Source organism: Haliotis rufescens, unplaced genomic scaffold (assembly GCF_023055435.1).
Source record: "Haliotis rufescens isolate VD_foot unplaced genomic scaffold, xgHalRufe1.0.p SCAF_70, whole genome shotgun sequence".
Classification (NCBI taxonomy): domain Eukaryota; kingdom Metazoa; phylum Mollusca; class Gastropoda; order Lepetellida; family Haliotidae; genus Haliotis; species Haliotis rufescens.
This window is the reverse complement of record NW_025964362.1, coordinates 1,544,323-1,558,738: the sequence shown is the minus strand read 5'-3', so window position 1 is coordinate 1,558,738 and position 14,416 is coordinate 1,544,323. Positions and strand designations below refer to the sequence as shown.

General features: G+C 40.4%; 1 protein-coding gene across 1 annotated transcript in view; it reads left to right on the top strand.

Moving 5' to 3' along the window:
• LOC124135397 (phospholipid-transporting ATPase ABCA3-like) overlaps nucleotides 1–13,295 on the top strand; it is a 29,624-nt gene extending 16,329 nt beyond the window's left edge. Inside the window, exons 12-19 of the mRNA XM_046500716.2 lie at nucleotides 115–364; nucleotides 662–798; nucleotides 1,061–2,068; nucleotides 2,845–3,060; nucleotides 4,270–4,751; nucleotides 5,456–5,643; nucleotides 12,154–12,324; nucleotides 12,444–13,295. Coding sequence (XP_046356672.2) covers nucleotides 115–364; nucleotides 662–798; nucleotides 1,061–2,068; nucleotides 2,845–3,060; nucleotides 4,270–4,751; nucleotides 5,456–5,643; nucleotides 12,154–12,324; nucleotides 12,444–12,894 — 2,903 coding nt within the window. The 3' untranslated portion in view covers nucleotides 12,895–13,295. The remainder of the gene's footprint in view (nucleotides 1–114; nucleotides 365–661; nucleotides 799–1,060; nucleotides 2,069–2,844; nucleotides 3,061–4,269; nucleotides 4,752–5,455; nucleotides 5,644–12,153; nucleotides 12,325–12,443) is intronic.
• Nucleotides 13,296–14,416: the final 1,121 nt, after the last annotated feature.

Genomic DNA, 14,416 nt, shown 5'->3' with positions numbered 1-14,416 from the left:
CTGCTGCACAGGTTATTTATTAAGTCAAAGTTCTTCTCACTTTTGAATGATGTACATTTTTCCCCATGCCTGCGTAAAAGGCCGATATCTCCAACGTTAAGTCAATCGTTTCAGGAGCTGGCTACCACCTTGTGGTGGTGAAGGAACCCACCTGTCAGGTGGCATCAGTGACGGCAGTTGTCCAGCAATACGTCCCTACAGCAGTCATGGAGAGTGAGATCAATGCTGAACTCTCCTACCTGCTGCCTGATGACCAGTCAGCCAACTTTGCTGCTCTCTTCACGGAGATTGAAACTCAGAGGGAGAAGCTTGGCATATCAAGTTTTGGCGCAAGTGCAACCACCATGGAGGAGGTATTCCTCAAGTAAGATGCGTCACTAACAATTTCAGTGTAAAAGTCAAGCTATAGAAAGGTACATGTGATTACAGTCTCTACTAATCGACAGATGGCATATGACACATTCCTTAATGCGTCCAATTTAAACAACAAACTTAAACTAGTTCCGATAAACTTAAAGTTTGTTTGTTTCTTGTTTAACGCCGCACTCAGCAATATTTCAGCTATATGACGGCGGCTATAAAATTAAAGATTATGCTCAGTTAGATTACACAAATCAGTTTTGTTAAATATAACTATTTGTTCTAATTATGTTTTGTTTAGGGCGGGTAAAGATGTGAACGATGACGCGCATGATTGCAACCAAACTGGATCTTTGGACAATTTGGCACCTGCTGGAACAAGTGTATGGAGAAACAGCAGCTACGAACTGCAGGACAGAGAAACCCCTAATATATTAGGTTCATACCTGCCTGTTTTTTGCATGTTATCCCTACCTATGTATTGTGCAACTCATCAATTCATGTTGAAGACTTATAAATTTAGAGGTTATGTCAGAAGGACAAGTTTTGTGGTGTCTTCTTCAATCTGCATGCAAAGTTAACCTTTCAAAAGCGAATAAAACATACGCTCGTTGAAGGTGGCAGAAAACACTTCTCAATAAGACAAATAGAGACAAATTTCATCATGTTCCTGAATTACACCAAACTTTTATATTTCCAGCATTCAATCAGGGTTTCACCAAAAATACAGGTCTAGGTTTGGAACTGTCTCGCTTTACTGGACTATTTGTAAAGAAGGCTCTTCACACTTGGAGAAACAAAACAATCACCATTGTGCAGCTTCTGTTACCAGTGGCTTTTACCATTGCTTCTCTGGCTATCAGCCTGGTAGAACCAGGGAAGGTGGCTCTTGAGGGCCCACTGACTTTTGACTTGGCACCCTTCAAAGGAACATTTGTAACTAACATAGATGGAGGTGGCCCCGGACAGCTACCAGAAGCATTTGCCTTTTCATACAGTGCACAGTTTACAGGAACTGTTAACAAAGTTGAGAGAGTGGATTTGTTGCGGTATCATAATGTATCCAACTTTTTCTTGTCAAGAGCAAAAGATCTTGGTGTTGGTGGATACAACAGGAAAATGATCATTGGAGCACAGTTCAAGTCTAGCAAAGAAGCAGTTGGCATTTATAATGGACAACCATACCACAGTGAGCCCATATCTTTGTCTTTCATGATGAATGCAATCCTCAAACATTTTACATCTCAGGACCATTCCATTACCACAATCAACAACCCGCTTCCATATCAGGGGAAAACGTCAAAGGGACACTCGGTATTCTCCATACTATTCCTTGGCTTTTCTGTGGCGTTTTGTCTCCTGTTTGGCATGGCTTTCCTTACTTCATCCTTTGTGTTCTTCCTCATCAAGGAGAGGCAGGTGGGCGCCAAACATCTTCAGACTGTCAGTGGAGTTGGACCATTTGTCTTCTGGTTGTCCACCCTGGCCTGGGACTACATCAACTACCTGATTCCATCCCTGTTGCTGCTGGTTGTGTTTGCAGGATTCCAGTCGCCAGCTTATACAGAAGATGGGAGATCAGGCATCGTGTTCCTCATCCTGCTTGTGTATGGTTTGGCAGTTCTGCCCTTCATGTATGCTCTCCAGTATATGTTCAAGTCCCCTCCTACCGGGATGGTTGTCATCATCATCTTGAATATTATCACAGGTAACGTATTTTCAAATGTACTGAACTGACAAATGTTGAGAAATGATATTTACCCTATTTTGTGATTTTGAAAAGGTTTGTAGTGTTAAGTTAAAGATGATGGTTGTCATCGTCATCCTAACTATTATTTCAGGTGCAGTATTTAAGTCTTGGACATCCTGATTATCATCGGACCCGTGAAGATACGGGGTAGAATAGGTCTTCAGCAACCCATGCTTGCCGTAAAGGGCGACCATGCTTGTCGTAAGAGGCGACTAACGGGATCGAGTGGTCAGGCTCGCTGATTTGGCTGATGCATGCCATCGTTTCCCGATTGCGTGCGTCGATGGTCCTGATGGTAATCACTGAATTGTCTGGTCCAGACTCGATTATTTACATATCGCCATCATATAGCAGGAATATTGCGGCGTTAAACAACGCACAAATCATTATCATCCGCGCGGTAGCCCGGTGGTTAAAGTGTTCGCCTTTCATGCGGAAGGCCTCGTTTTGATTTACCACATGTGTATAGTGTGTGTAAAACCCATTTCTGTGAAATTGCTGCAATTTTGCCAAAAGCGCTGTAAGACCCAACTCACTCACTCACTTATTATCATCACTGGTGCAGTAGTGTAGATTTCAGAGGTACACACGAATTTCATTACGATCAATATTCCTCTTTAAGGTTAAACTATTGTAAACTGATTTTGATTCCGTTCTATAAGCCTTAATTGCATGTGTATTTTTAGGGAAGAGGTTATCTTGTAATTACAAAAATGCTCTTTTTTCCCAAAAAGGAATGATAAGTATCTTGACTGTGTTCATGCTGACCGCAACTGGAGAGGAAAGAGAGGCTGAGATCACAGACTGGGTGTTTTTGCTTGTTTTCCCCCACTACAACTTCGGCAAGTCATTCATGAACATGCACAGCAATTATTTGTACCTTGACAAGTGTCGTCAGCTAAACTACACTTCACATTGTGCAAGATCTTCAAGCAACCCATGCTGTAAAGGTTGGTTTCATTTGTTTTATTTTTGTTGTACCCGGTATTGTCTTATTTTTGTTTCTTAACGCCGCACTCAGCAATATCCCTGCTATATGACGGCGGTCTGTAAATAATCGAGTCTGAACCAGACAATACAGTGATTGACATCATGAGCATCGTTCCACGAAATTGGGAGACGATGACATGCATCAACAAAGTCGGTGAGCCTGACCACAAGATCCCTCTTACCACAAAACATAGTCGCCATTTACGGCAAACTTGGGTCTCTGAAGACCTATACTAACTAGAATCTTCACGGGTGGTTTCATTTGTGGATCCGGTGAAATAATAGCATGAATTCGGAATGTCGAAGGGAATGAGCGAGCTTCTGCCCTTTTAGTAATATTGCAAGCCGTGGATATGTACTGAATTCGCCATCTCTCATGATCAATATTTCATTCCTAATATAGTACGTATAGGGTTAATGTTCTTCTCTAATGACCTATATTTCGAAGCACATTTTCATTTATCTGAATACGTTTGGTTTTACTCATGATCAGACCTCTGATAAAAACTAAAAACTGTATAAAATATTTATTCAACAAAGCGTCCTGCTATTATGCATTCGTGACCAACTCGTGTTATTCCGGGACAAGCCGAATAGCGACTCGTGCTCCTCTCGTGTCCATTTTCACGATTGGGTTCCGTCAAAGCGCAAGCGGGCACAGGTATAATTGCTAACTCGTTGCGTTATGATTCACGTATATTTCCCCCATATATAACGGTATTCCATATGTTATTTATAACACATCGGGATTTATCACTGTATCCTTGATATAGTTTTACATGCAAGACATTTGCAAAATAAACAATTATTATTGAGGGATTCTTTGACCGAGGTACTTGAAGTCATACGCGCATTCCGATTGGTTTGTTGTATTTTCGCACATAACATTCATCGATAGGGGGACGAAACGGAAAACGGGACATGTTACGGAAAAGGGCGAGTGGTGACGAATGGCTATTTTGCAGTGAAATTTCGATCGTCTGGACCACTTTATTCCGGAAATCCCGTTTTCCCGATGTCTTTGTTGGAAGCGTCTATGCATGGTTCTATGATTGAAGTGACATCACACTTACCAATATTCGTTGATTCAGAAATGAATTGTTACAGGTGATGTTGTAACTTACAAGGTTTCACTATTTATAATACATGCTCGTTTTGCTTGGCTGCAGATACATGTGGACGTTACTGTTTCCCATTTAAAGAAAATTTCCTGGATTGGGACTTTCCTGGAGTGGGTCGCCATTTGTTCTTTATGCTGTTCCAAGCCGTGTTGTACATGTCTGTGACACTGTTCATTGAGTACCAGGTGCCACAGCGAATTTGGTATGCCTTCAGACCACAGGAAGCAGAAGTACCACAACCTGTTGTCGTCGATGGAGATGTGTTAGCTGAAAGACAACGTATACAGGCATTCGCCAAAGATCTGGATAACACAGACGCACTTGTCCTCAAGGAGCTATATAAGCGTTACGGAGATTTCGTTGCTGTTGATCATCTGAGTGTGGGCATACCTGAGAAGGAGTGTTTTGGTCTCCTTGGTCAAAACGGTGCAGGAAAGACAACAACTTTTAAAATGATAACTGGCGATGTGATGCTGACACGTGGAAATGTTTTCTTGCAGTCTTATGACATCAAGAATCACACGCAAAAGGTATGTGTCAACGTCTTTGCACAGTGCATTTAATATTGAAAACAGTTTTTTAGGCGATTTGGGTTTAACTCTACTTTGAACAGTATTTCAGTTGTATCACAGCGTGTCAGCATAATGCAAGCAAGTGATGCAGGTCACAGACGTTTACGGCGAGTATCGCTATGGTTATCATCATGGCGAACATGGAATACGATCTACAATCATAGGGTCCTGCAACACATAAGGGACGTAACTCTGCACTCTTAGGCAAAGGGTGATAAAGATACTACTGAGGCTTCACGTTCATTACTCTCAACTTACTATGAACTAGTTTCATTTATTCTGAGGGACGGTCGGGTAGCCCAGTGGTCAAAGCGTTCGCTCGTCACGCCGAAGACCCGGGTTCGATTCCCGACATGGGTACAATGCGTGGAGCCCATTTCTGGTGTCCTCCGCCGTGATATTGCTGGAATATTGCTAAATGCGGCGTTAAACCATACTCACCCATTTATTCTGTAACACTGATGCAAGCTATGTAAGAGGACCTGTACTGCTAATACAAAGGGTATTCCTCTTCGTGAGTGTTGCATTATGTCCCCTAGTTTTGCAGAAACAATGAAGTGATAGAAAGGCCAACATTGCGCATACGATATTGTTAGTTTAATACATATTGAATATGAACAGGCCTCTGTTGACATAATCATTAGTGAAATTAATCACCACAGGTGCAGGAGAACATGGGCTACTGTCCCCAGTTCGATGCTCTGATTGACCAGATGACAGGACGGGAGACTCTCACCATGTACGCCAGACTCAAGGGAGTGCCGGAGAGCTGCATCAAAGGAGTCTGTGACAACCTGCTGGATATCATGATGCTCAGGCAGTATTCAGACAAGCCAACATCGGACTACAGGTGAGGAATTTTCACACGTGTTATTTAAGAATTGACTTCAATATGTTTTGCTTTTATGGAGGTGCAAACGTAAAAGGAGGTGTGCTTACTGATATATAGTTGGATTGTCTCTATTTCCTCCAGTATTGAAGATATATGATATAAGACAGATACATGAATATAAATGAAAATTGGCAATAGTTACATGTCATAGTGAAGGGGGTATGAACAAATGCTGCCACTTGTTAACATAAACGGAAACATGAACGGCCATTCAATGTGGGTCGTGCATTTGGGGTACCCAAGATTCATCCAGTCGTCACCACTCGCCCTTTTCCGTTACCTGCAAGAAGACTCGTCCCCCTCATTCGACACCACTCGCCCGTTTCCGTTACCTGCAAGAAGACTCGCCCCCCTCATTCGACACCACTCGCCCGTTTCCGTTACCTGCAAGAAGACTCGTCCCCCTCATTCGACACCACTCGCCCGTTTCCGTTACCTGCAAGAAGACTCGTCCCCCTCATTCGACACCACTCGCCCGTTTCCGTTACCTGCAAGAAGTCTCGTCCCCCTCATTCGACACCACTCGCCCCTTTCCGTAACCTGCAAGAAGACTCGTCCCCCTATCGATGAATGTTACGTATGTGCGAATATACGACAAACCAATCAGAATGCGCGTATGATTTCAGGTTCTTCGTCAAAGAATCCCTCAGAAATAATTTTTGATTTTACATATGTCTTGCATCTTATATTGCATCTGATAATATCTGATAATATCAAAATATATAATATATGGGAAAATAATATGTGAACCATTACGCAACGAGTTGACAATTGTTTTAGGTATGCCCGTTTGCGCTAAGACGGAACCCGGTCGCAAAAATGGCCATGAGAGGGGCACGAGTCGCTATGCAATATGTCCCGGAATGAGTTGATCACGATTGAAGATTCATCCTGCATCAGTGCAGTACAAAATCGCATCGTGCGATTTTATTTGGGCCTTCGGATATTTACACCAAATATGGCTGTTAATTGTGATATGGCGTGGATCTCTCCAATAGTCCGTCACTGGGGAACTGTTGTTTGAAGTTATAAACGTTTTTTGTAATCTAACCCAAGATCGAATCATCCGTAAAATCTTTGATTGGATTAACAACTGGGCAACAAGACGAAAACGGAATTTAATTTCAAAATACGTAATAAGCTCAGAGATCTTGGTTTAGAGCATTTTATCCCCCCCTAAAAAATCTCTCATTTACACGATGGCAGATTCCACCAAAGGAGGATAAAACGCCTTTGCAAGAGAATATGTTGCTGCTAGCTGCAATTACTGTTGTTGTTGTTGTGCACCGTGTATCGATGACAATATTCATAATCATGATAATATGTCAAATGTTTATTTAACAATTGACTTCAATATTTCTTTGCGTTTATGAACGTAAAACCCGTTGTGAATACTTAGCATGCTGATGCCACAATTGGCTGTGCAGAGTAGCGTCCCTTAGGTATGGCAAAGGCGACGAACCACGAGGCCAACATGTGTTCAGCTTGGGTCAACACCAACAGAGTGCAGGTTGACCTGGTGAAACTCCAGGCAGGTTCCTAGTTACCATCGGATTATGGCAAAAAGGGGTTACTGTCGGGGACCATTTCAAGATTCTGTTTTACTTTTTTTCAAAATTGCCTGTAAAGTAATTTTAATAGTATAATATAAAATCTCAATCGATATCATTATAAAGTGTACAACTGATTAAACATATGCGAACATAAAATCTCACCCTCGTGTCTTTTGATATCAAATATATCAACACACGTTGATAAAACTCGTGTTGATATATTTGTTATCAAAAGACTCTCGGGTATATATATATTAGAAAGTTATACGTTTACATGCTAATAACAATTTATACACGCGAATGTAATCAAAGTCACTAACACGATCTGGTTGCAGGTGGTAGTTCAATTTACGCCCGCATGAACGATTGTCTCCCCTTATTTACACGTCAATAAAGCACAGTAAAGTTCCAATCTCATTAAAATCAGATCTTAGTTCTCGCTACCGCTAAACAAAGATCTGAGGACATCCCATTACGGGTCATGTAAGAACGACCTTTCATCCGACCAATCAGAGCGTCGCGGTAGCGAGAACTAAGATCTGATTTTAATGAGATTGAGTAAAGTTCTTACTCTCAGGCACATTGTAGTAATAATTAAATAAGTGGAGTAAGATTGAACACAGTTTTAATTGGCTAGCGCTTTTTGAAACAAGGTAGGTTCGTGATCAAAATTTAGCTTATAGGGCGGGTTGCCGCTTCCACATGTATCTAAATGATCACTGAGTTGAATCGTGCGGTTGTGTGGCTGCTTTATTTGTGAACGGTGAAGATTCATTCTTCTTTTTAATTGAAGTTCTGTCTTTCCGATATACTTTTCATGTCATGCACTACAAACAATCAAGTAAATAACATTTCTGGTATCAAAAGTCATATTTTGTTTTACAGTAAATTTGGTGTCCTTTGTAATTTGGACTGAACAGCCTTCAATTATATTGCTGTAAGTAAGGCAACCTTTGTCACCGCACCTAGAAACCTGTGGAGTGATGACAACAGAATCAAATTTAGAACTTGTCAAAATCTTTCTAAGATTTGTTGGTTGTCTTTGGCTGTTGATAATTCACGGACCTACATTGTTTCAAAAAGAGCAACATTTCATTTAAGAATTGACCTTCACTCTGTGTGAGTTCATTGGAGTATGAACCTTCATAGAGTGAGGGCCAAACTGTATGAACGTCGGAGCTTGCGACGACGTTCATACAATGTTTGGCCCTCTCTCTATGAAGGTTCTTCTCCAATAAACTCACACAAAGTGAAAGTCAATTCTTATAATTTTTTATCACAATTTCTTACCTCAATGGATGTAAGCCAAGATCTAAACCCAATTTTATTTAGTACGTGTGACTTCATGTTTACACTGACAGCCAAACAACAACCAGCTATATCGCGGAATAAAATAGTTCCCCCAAAAGAGAGGTGACATGAGCGTATGGATGCACAACTTGCTCTTTAGAAACATCTTACGCAACACATGTGTTCATATAATATCCCCATTAGATGAGAAATGTCTGTAATGAACTACCTCAGTAAGTCAGCCACAATGACAGCGCGTCGTAATACATTTACATCAAGAACAAGACGTCAAAATGGCCGACACGATAAACCTGACGGGAGGATTTCCGAAGTTGTTAATGAACCTGTGGCGGTTACATGTGTTAGTCATCATTGATCAACTGACCGATTACTGAAAGGTGATTAAAGGTGCGTCAAACAGACACCAAGGTAAATTCGTAGATTGCTGGAGACGGTCACTGTCAGCCTAGACACAGATCGAGTCGATACTGACGATAGTTTGGATGTGCATTTCTTTGTTTGTTCATTAGGATGGGCCGTAGCGAGGAAATTCGTGAACAATCATGCAGTCATGCTCTCTTACGTTTCTCAATGTATACTGAAATGCTGAGACCAAGATTAAAGGTTCTAAATGATCAGAAATAATGTTTAAGTATGTTTTCGTGCTAGGGAATTTCCAGGGGTTTCCCCAGGAATGTGGAAGTAGTCCGTCAGTGTTTACGTCATTTCAAGAACACGGTCTCGTGAAAAACGTATGAACGTCAAATTGTGTCGTTCATACACTTATGAACGTCAATTTCGCGGTCATGTGACCGACCTCTCGTCAAATGGAAAAGCCGTATGTCGTGTAAACGTCAAATTAAAAAATTATTCATAAATACACGCCTAAGTTTAATGTAAAGGCGTAAGTTATTTGTCCATTGTCACCTTGGTATTGTGACGTCATAGTTCTCTAAATGTTATGACGTCACGTAACTATATGTTACTACTTCATGTCCGTTATTCAGTTAAGCCCTGATGAGACTTGTACGTGGTACGAGTTGAAAGCGCTAGCCAATTATATAGAGAATCTCACCCGAGTGTCTTTTGATATCAAATATATCAACACGAGTTGAGAAAAGTGGAAAAATTCCGAGGCTTGCCGAGGATCTTTGCCACTTTTATCAACGAGTGTTGATATATTTGATGTCAAAAGACACGAGGGTGAGATTTAATTATATACATATGAATGAAATACTGGAATTTATCAGTGACGATAAAAAAGTTATATCAGTCACTAGTGACTGATATAAACAAGGTTCCGGAACTACTTTCTCCTGAATCAAAACATTAAAGAGTTATCCCCCTTTGTTTACGTCAGATGCCGACTGTACTATCTCAACCGCAGGTGCACAACTTCTCTTCAAATGACCACAGGAATTTTTTGACGAGTCTGATGTCTGGAAAAAAACATCTATGGCAATGTTAATATCACTCTTGCGCCGGACATGCTTCGCCAGACATTAGGCACAACTGGCGGCAGCGAGACGTACCGCCGAGGCGAGAAGCGCCCGCTTAAATTTTCCGAGAATTGAACTTTCCTAATTTAATTCATGACAGCAAGCAACAATGTTTCAGTTAAAATGTTCGGGGTTCTATAAATGTGTTTATGTCAACTTTCATACTTATCTGTGAGAAGATTTGATCAAATTTGGCGGATTTTGTAAGCCTGGAGAGCGCTCAGCTGATCGTTAGACATGGTCACAGTACTAACTGTTTATGTATTCCTACGTCAATAAAATAATCGCTGTTTGAAAATGATTTCTGTTTTCATTTTTAAACAGGAATGTTTAATTATGACAAACAAAAAAACAAAAATGTCCACGGAACTTAATACTCGATATGAAATAATATATTTCGCATAACATATATTAACAAGGCTAGTTTTATTCAGAAACTATATTCTTTTCGCAAACCTCCTTGATACGGCGGTGGTAAAGGGGCGACAGGGAGAATTTAGTAATTTATCAGACACTGTTTTCGAAAAAATATATAAATTGCAAGTAATAAAAATAAAACATGTATATAATAAATAGAAAATTCAATGTGTTTTCTCAAATACCACTTTCATCTCATCGAGTGAAGTGGGGAGAGTCTAATATTTTCACGAGTGACGCAGTCACGAGTGAAAATATTAGACTCTCCCCACTTCACGAGACGTCATGGTAACCAGTGATGTCACAATGGTTTGCAAAGCATTGTGATGTAATTTCATTGCAGCGATATCTACAGTGTAGATATCGCTTGATCTCATCCAAGCGATATCTCCTGTGGGAGCCAGTTTTGGATGATAAATCTGTGTTCAATCTTACTCCACTTATCTAGTATAGTATAGTATAGTTTAGTATAGTATAGTATAGTATAGTATAGTATAGTATAGTATAGTATAGTACATTACATTAATGAAATCTATGTATATGAATATTGAGTTATATGTTACAGTCTCTCTCCATATAGAGTGGCCCTACCTGCTTTATGTTGTATATGTATATTATTGTATTTTATTGGGGTGAAACTTTAATAAATTATCTGTCTGTCTAAATACACAAAGAATCGCTTGGTTAGCAAATGAAATGCCACGGAATCACTTGCATATTATATACATCTGCACTCCCTGATCTGAGGGAATCGTGTAAACACGTGTCATGCTGAATTTGGATTTTGTTACCCGTCGCCGTTAATGCCTTGTATGTCATGAATAATTTGTGAATAATTTAAGGTCTTGAAATGACTACTAGCATCTCCGCTTAAACAACCCCACTGGCATTCATTCGATACCAACAATGAAGTCATTAAAACTGTGTACCAAATGCAGATGGTGTTAAGCCAGGCTTGTTATATAAATTGATTAAACTTGATAGATGTGTGTATTTGTGAATATAATTGTTGTATGTGACACCGCGCGGCTTCAAACCAGGCATATTTTTTTTATGTGAAAGGTGATGCCGAACAATTTAATATTTTTTTCAGGACAGCCAGACTGAGGGCAAATTATATTTATCGGGAACAGACGTGTTTTTCAAAATATCTAATATCCCTACCATATTCCATGTATGTGAACTGCCGACATGGCGGTATATATAATGTACTGAATGTACACATTAGGTTACACAGCATAACACCATGTTACACTATGCTATGCACTGTCTTCACTAAAAATAGGGTCGGAAATTATTACTGATGGCAAGACCTCGCTCGCCATGTTAAGTACCTGGGTTCGATTCTCCCAACGGATAAAATGTGTGAAACCTATTCGTTGTGTTACCGCTATTGTTTGAATACTAAGACACCTTATATCACTGTCTCACTCTTTGAAAATGCAGGATGTTTCCTATCGACAATTGCTTGGATGATGCCACATTGAAGCCAGTAATTAAAGCCATTTCGATGGTCTAATGCCAATCGTGGCATCTCTTTTGTCGCGATAAGGTAAATGTGAAATCATTAAAACGCTTTTCGCGTTAATGATTGAATATGTCAACTGTTGGGCTTGCAACAAATTCATGCGCGTCAACTAGCTTGATGACTTCACTTCTCACTTCTCATATTAAGTATTTATTTACAAATTGTGGGGTTATTTTCACAGTGGAGGTAACAAGCGTAAGCTGAGCACTGCCATCGCTCTGGTTGGAGACCCGGCCTTCATCATGCTGGATGAGCCGTCCACAGGGATGGACCCCAAGGCCAGGAGGCAGCTCTGGAACGTCCTGTCAAAGGTCCGGGAGTGCGGCAGGACCCTCGTGCTCACGTCTCACAGGTTCGTATAACTCTTACAGATTGGTGATGGATTTCGAGGTTCATTATACAGTGCAATCAATCCTAAACACAAAATCAAAATCAAAGAACCTACAAGCAACTTGGTTCTTGTTCTTTCAGCATGGAAGAATGTGACGCTCTTTGTACAAGAATTGCCATCATGGTAAATGGGAGATTTGTGTGTCTTGGAACACCACAACATTTGAAGACCAAATTCGGCCAGGGCTACACACTGATAGCTCGGATGAAAACAGTTGAAACTCAACCAGGAGCATCAGATGAAAGAGCTCCTGCCCCAACAGAACCGCTGGTGAACTTCATCACAACATCCTATCCCAACACCCACGTGTTCGACGACCATCAGGGCTATGTTCACTTCCAAGTTCCTTACAGCGCCGTCAGTCTCGCCCAGGTCTTCACACTGATGGAACAATCCAAGGTGCAGTTCTCTGTCGAGGACTATTCAGTTCACCAAACAACCCTTGAACAAGTGTTCCTCTCATTTACACGATGGCAGATTCCACCAAAGGAGGATAAAACAAGCCTTTGCAAGAGAATATGTTGCTGCTAGCTGCAATTACTGTTGTTGTGCACCGTGCATCGATGACAAGATTCATAATCAAGATAATATGTCAAATGTTTATTTAACAATTGACTTCAATATTTCTTTGCGTTTATGAACGTAAAACCCGTTATGCATACTGAGCCATGCTGATGCCACAATTGGCTGTGCAGAGTAGCGTCGCTTAGGTATGCCAAAGGCGACGAACCACGAGGCCAACATGCGTTCAGCTTGGGTCAACACCAACAGAGTGCAGGTCGACCTGGTGAAACTCCAGGCAGGTTCCTAGTTACCATCGGATTATGGCAAAAAGGGGTTACTGTCGGGGACAATTTCAAGATTTTTTTTACCTTTTTCAAAATTGCCTGTAAAGTAATCTTAAAAGTAAAATAAAAAATATAAAATCTCAATCGATATCATTATAACGTGTTCAACTGATTAAACATATACCAAGATGAAAGTCAGTGCAGTAATAAACACATGTTTGTTGACCTGGGATCTGTTGAAGAACCGGCGTCTGTTAGAGACAAAGCCAGTATATTTCTTCACAAAGGGTCGGCTCTATTCGTTATATGGTTTCACTAGGTAAGCAAATGGGCGTCTGAATACATACGGGGTCGCCACCAAAAGGTGAGAAAATAGAGAAGTAAGGATAAGAATTTATGGATGAACACCTTCTTTATTACAATTAAGAGCGACGTTTCGGTGTAGGCTCGAACACCGTTAACAAATAGAGGAGACCTATAATTTCCTTTCGGATTTCACAAGAACGTTTGACAATATTATCTCTTTCTCGGAAAATTGAATTTGATGTAGTTTTTTGGGGAATATTCCATGTCTTATAAATCAATTGTACAAATATGTTGTAGGTTAGGTCTCTTGAAAATGTTCAACGCAAACATCAGATATATGATCATTAAGCTGAATTTATATTCAGGGTTCGATTTAAGACATGTTTTCACCAGCCAGTTGAACGGATATTATGATCAATAATGATCAGTAATGCTACATGTGTCAACTTTAACATCAGGGTATCAGTGTCATCTGTGTCGACTGTAACATCGGAAACTCAGGTTTCTAGCGAATGATAATGATATATGTATTGCCTGAATTGAAATAAACACGCGTTTCCCAATATGACTAAACATGACATGCATACTGTCTCCACGCCCCCTGGTGGGTGACACACGACGTCATCAAGCACGCCTCAAATGGAGCCCTTTTCCTAACAATCAATAATGGGCGTTAATTATGTACTAGTATTACTAATGTGCTTAAGGAAACGTGGTATACCGCAGAATATATGACCCGATATATACTACTCAAAAGAGGTTAAGGATCACCTGATTCTTTCATATTACTATAGTTAATCTCTCATGTCATGACAGATTAACTTTACCATTATGAAAGAATCGGGTGATCCTTAACTTCTTTTGAGTATTATATATGTTATATGCCAATAACAATTTATGCACGCGAATGTAATCAAAGTCACTGACACTGGGTGGGGGTTCAATTAACGCTCGCATGA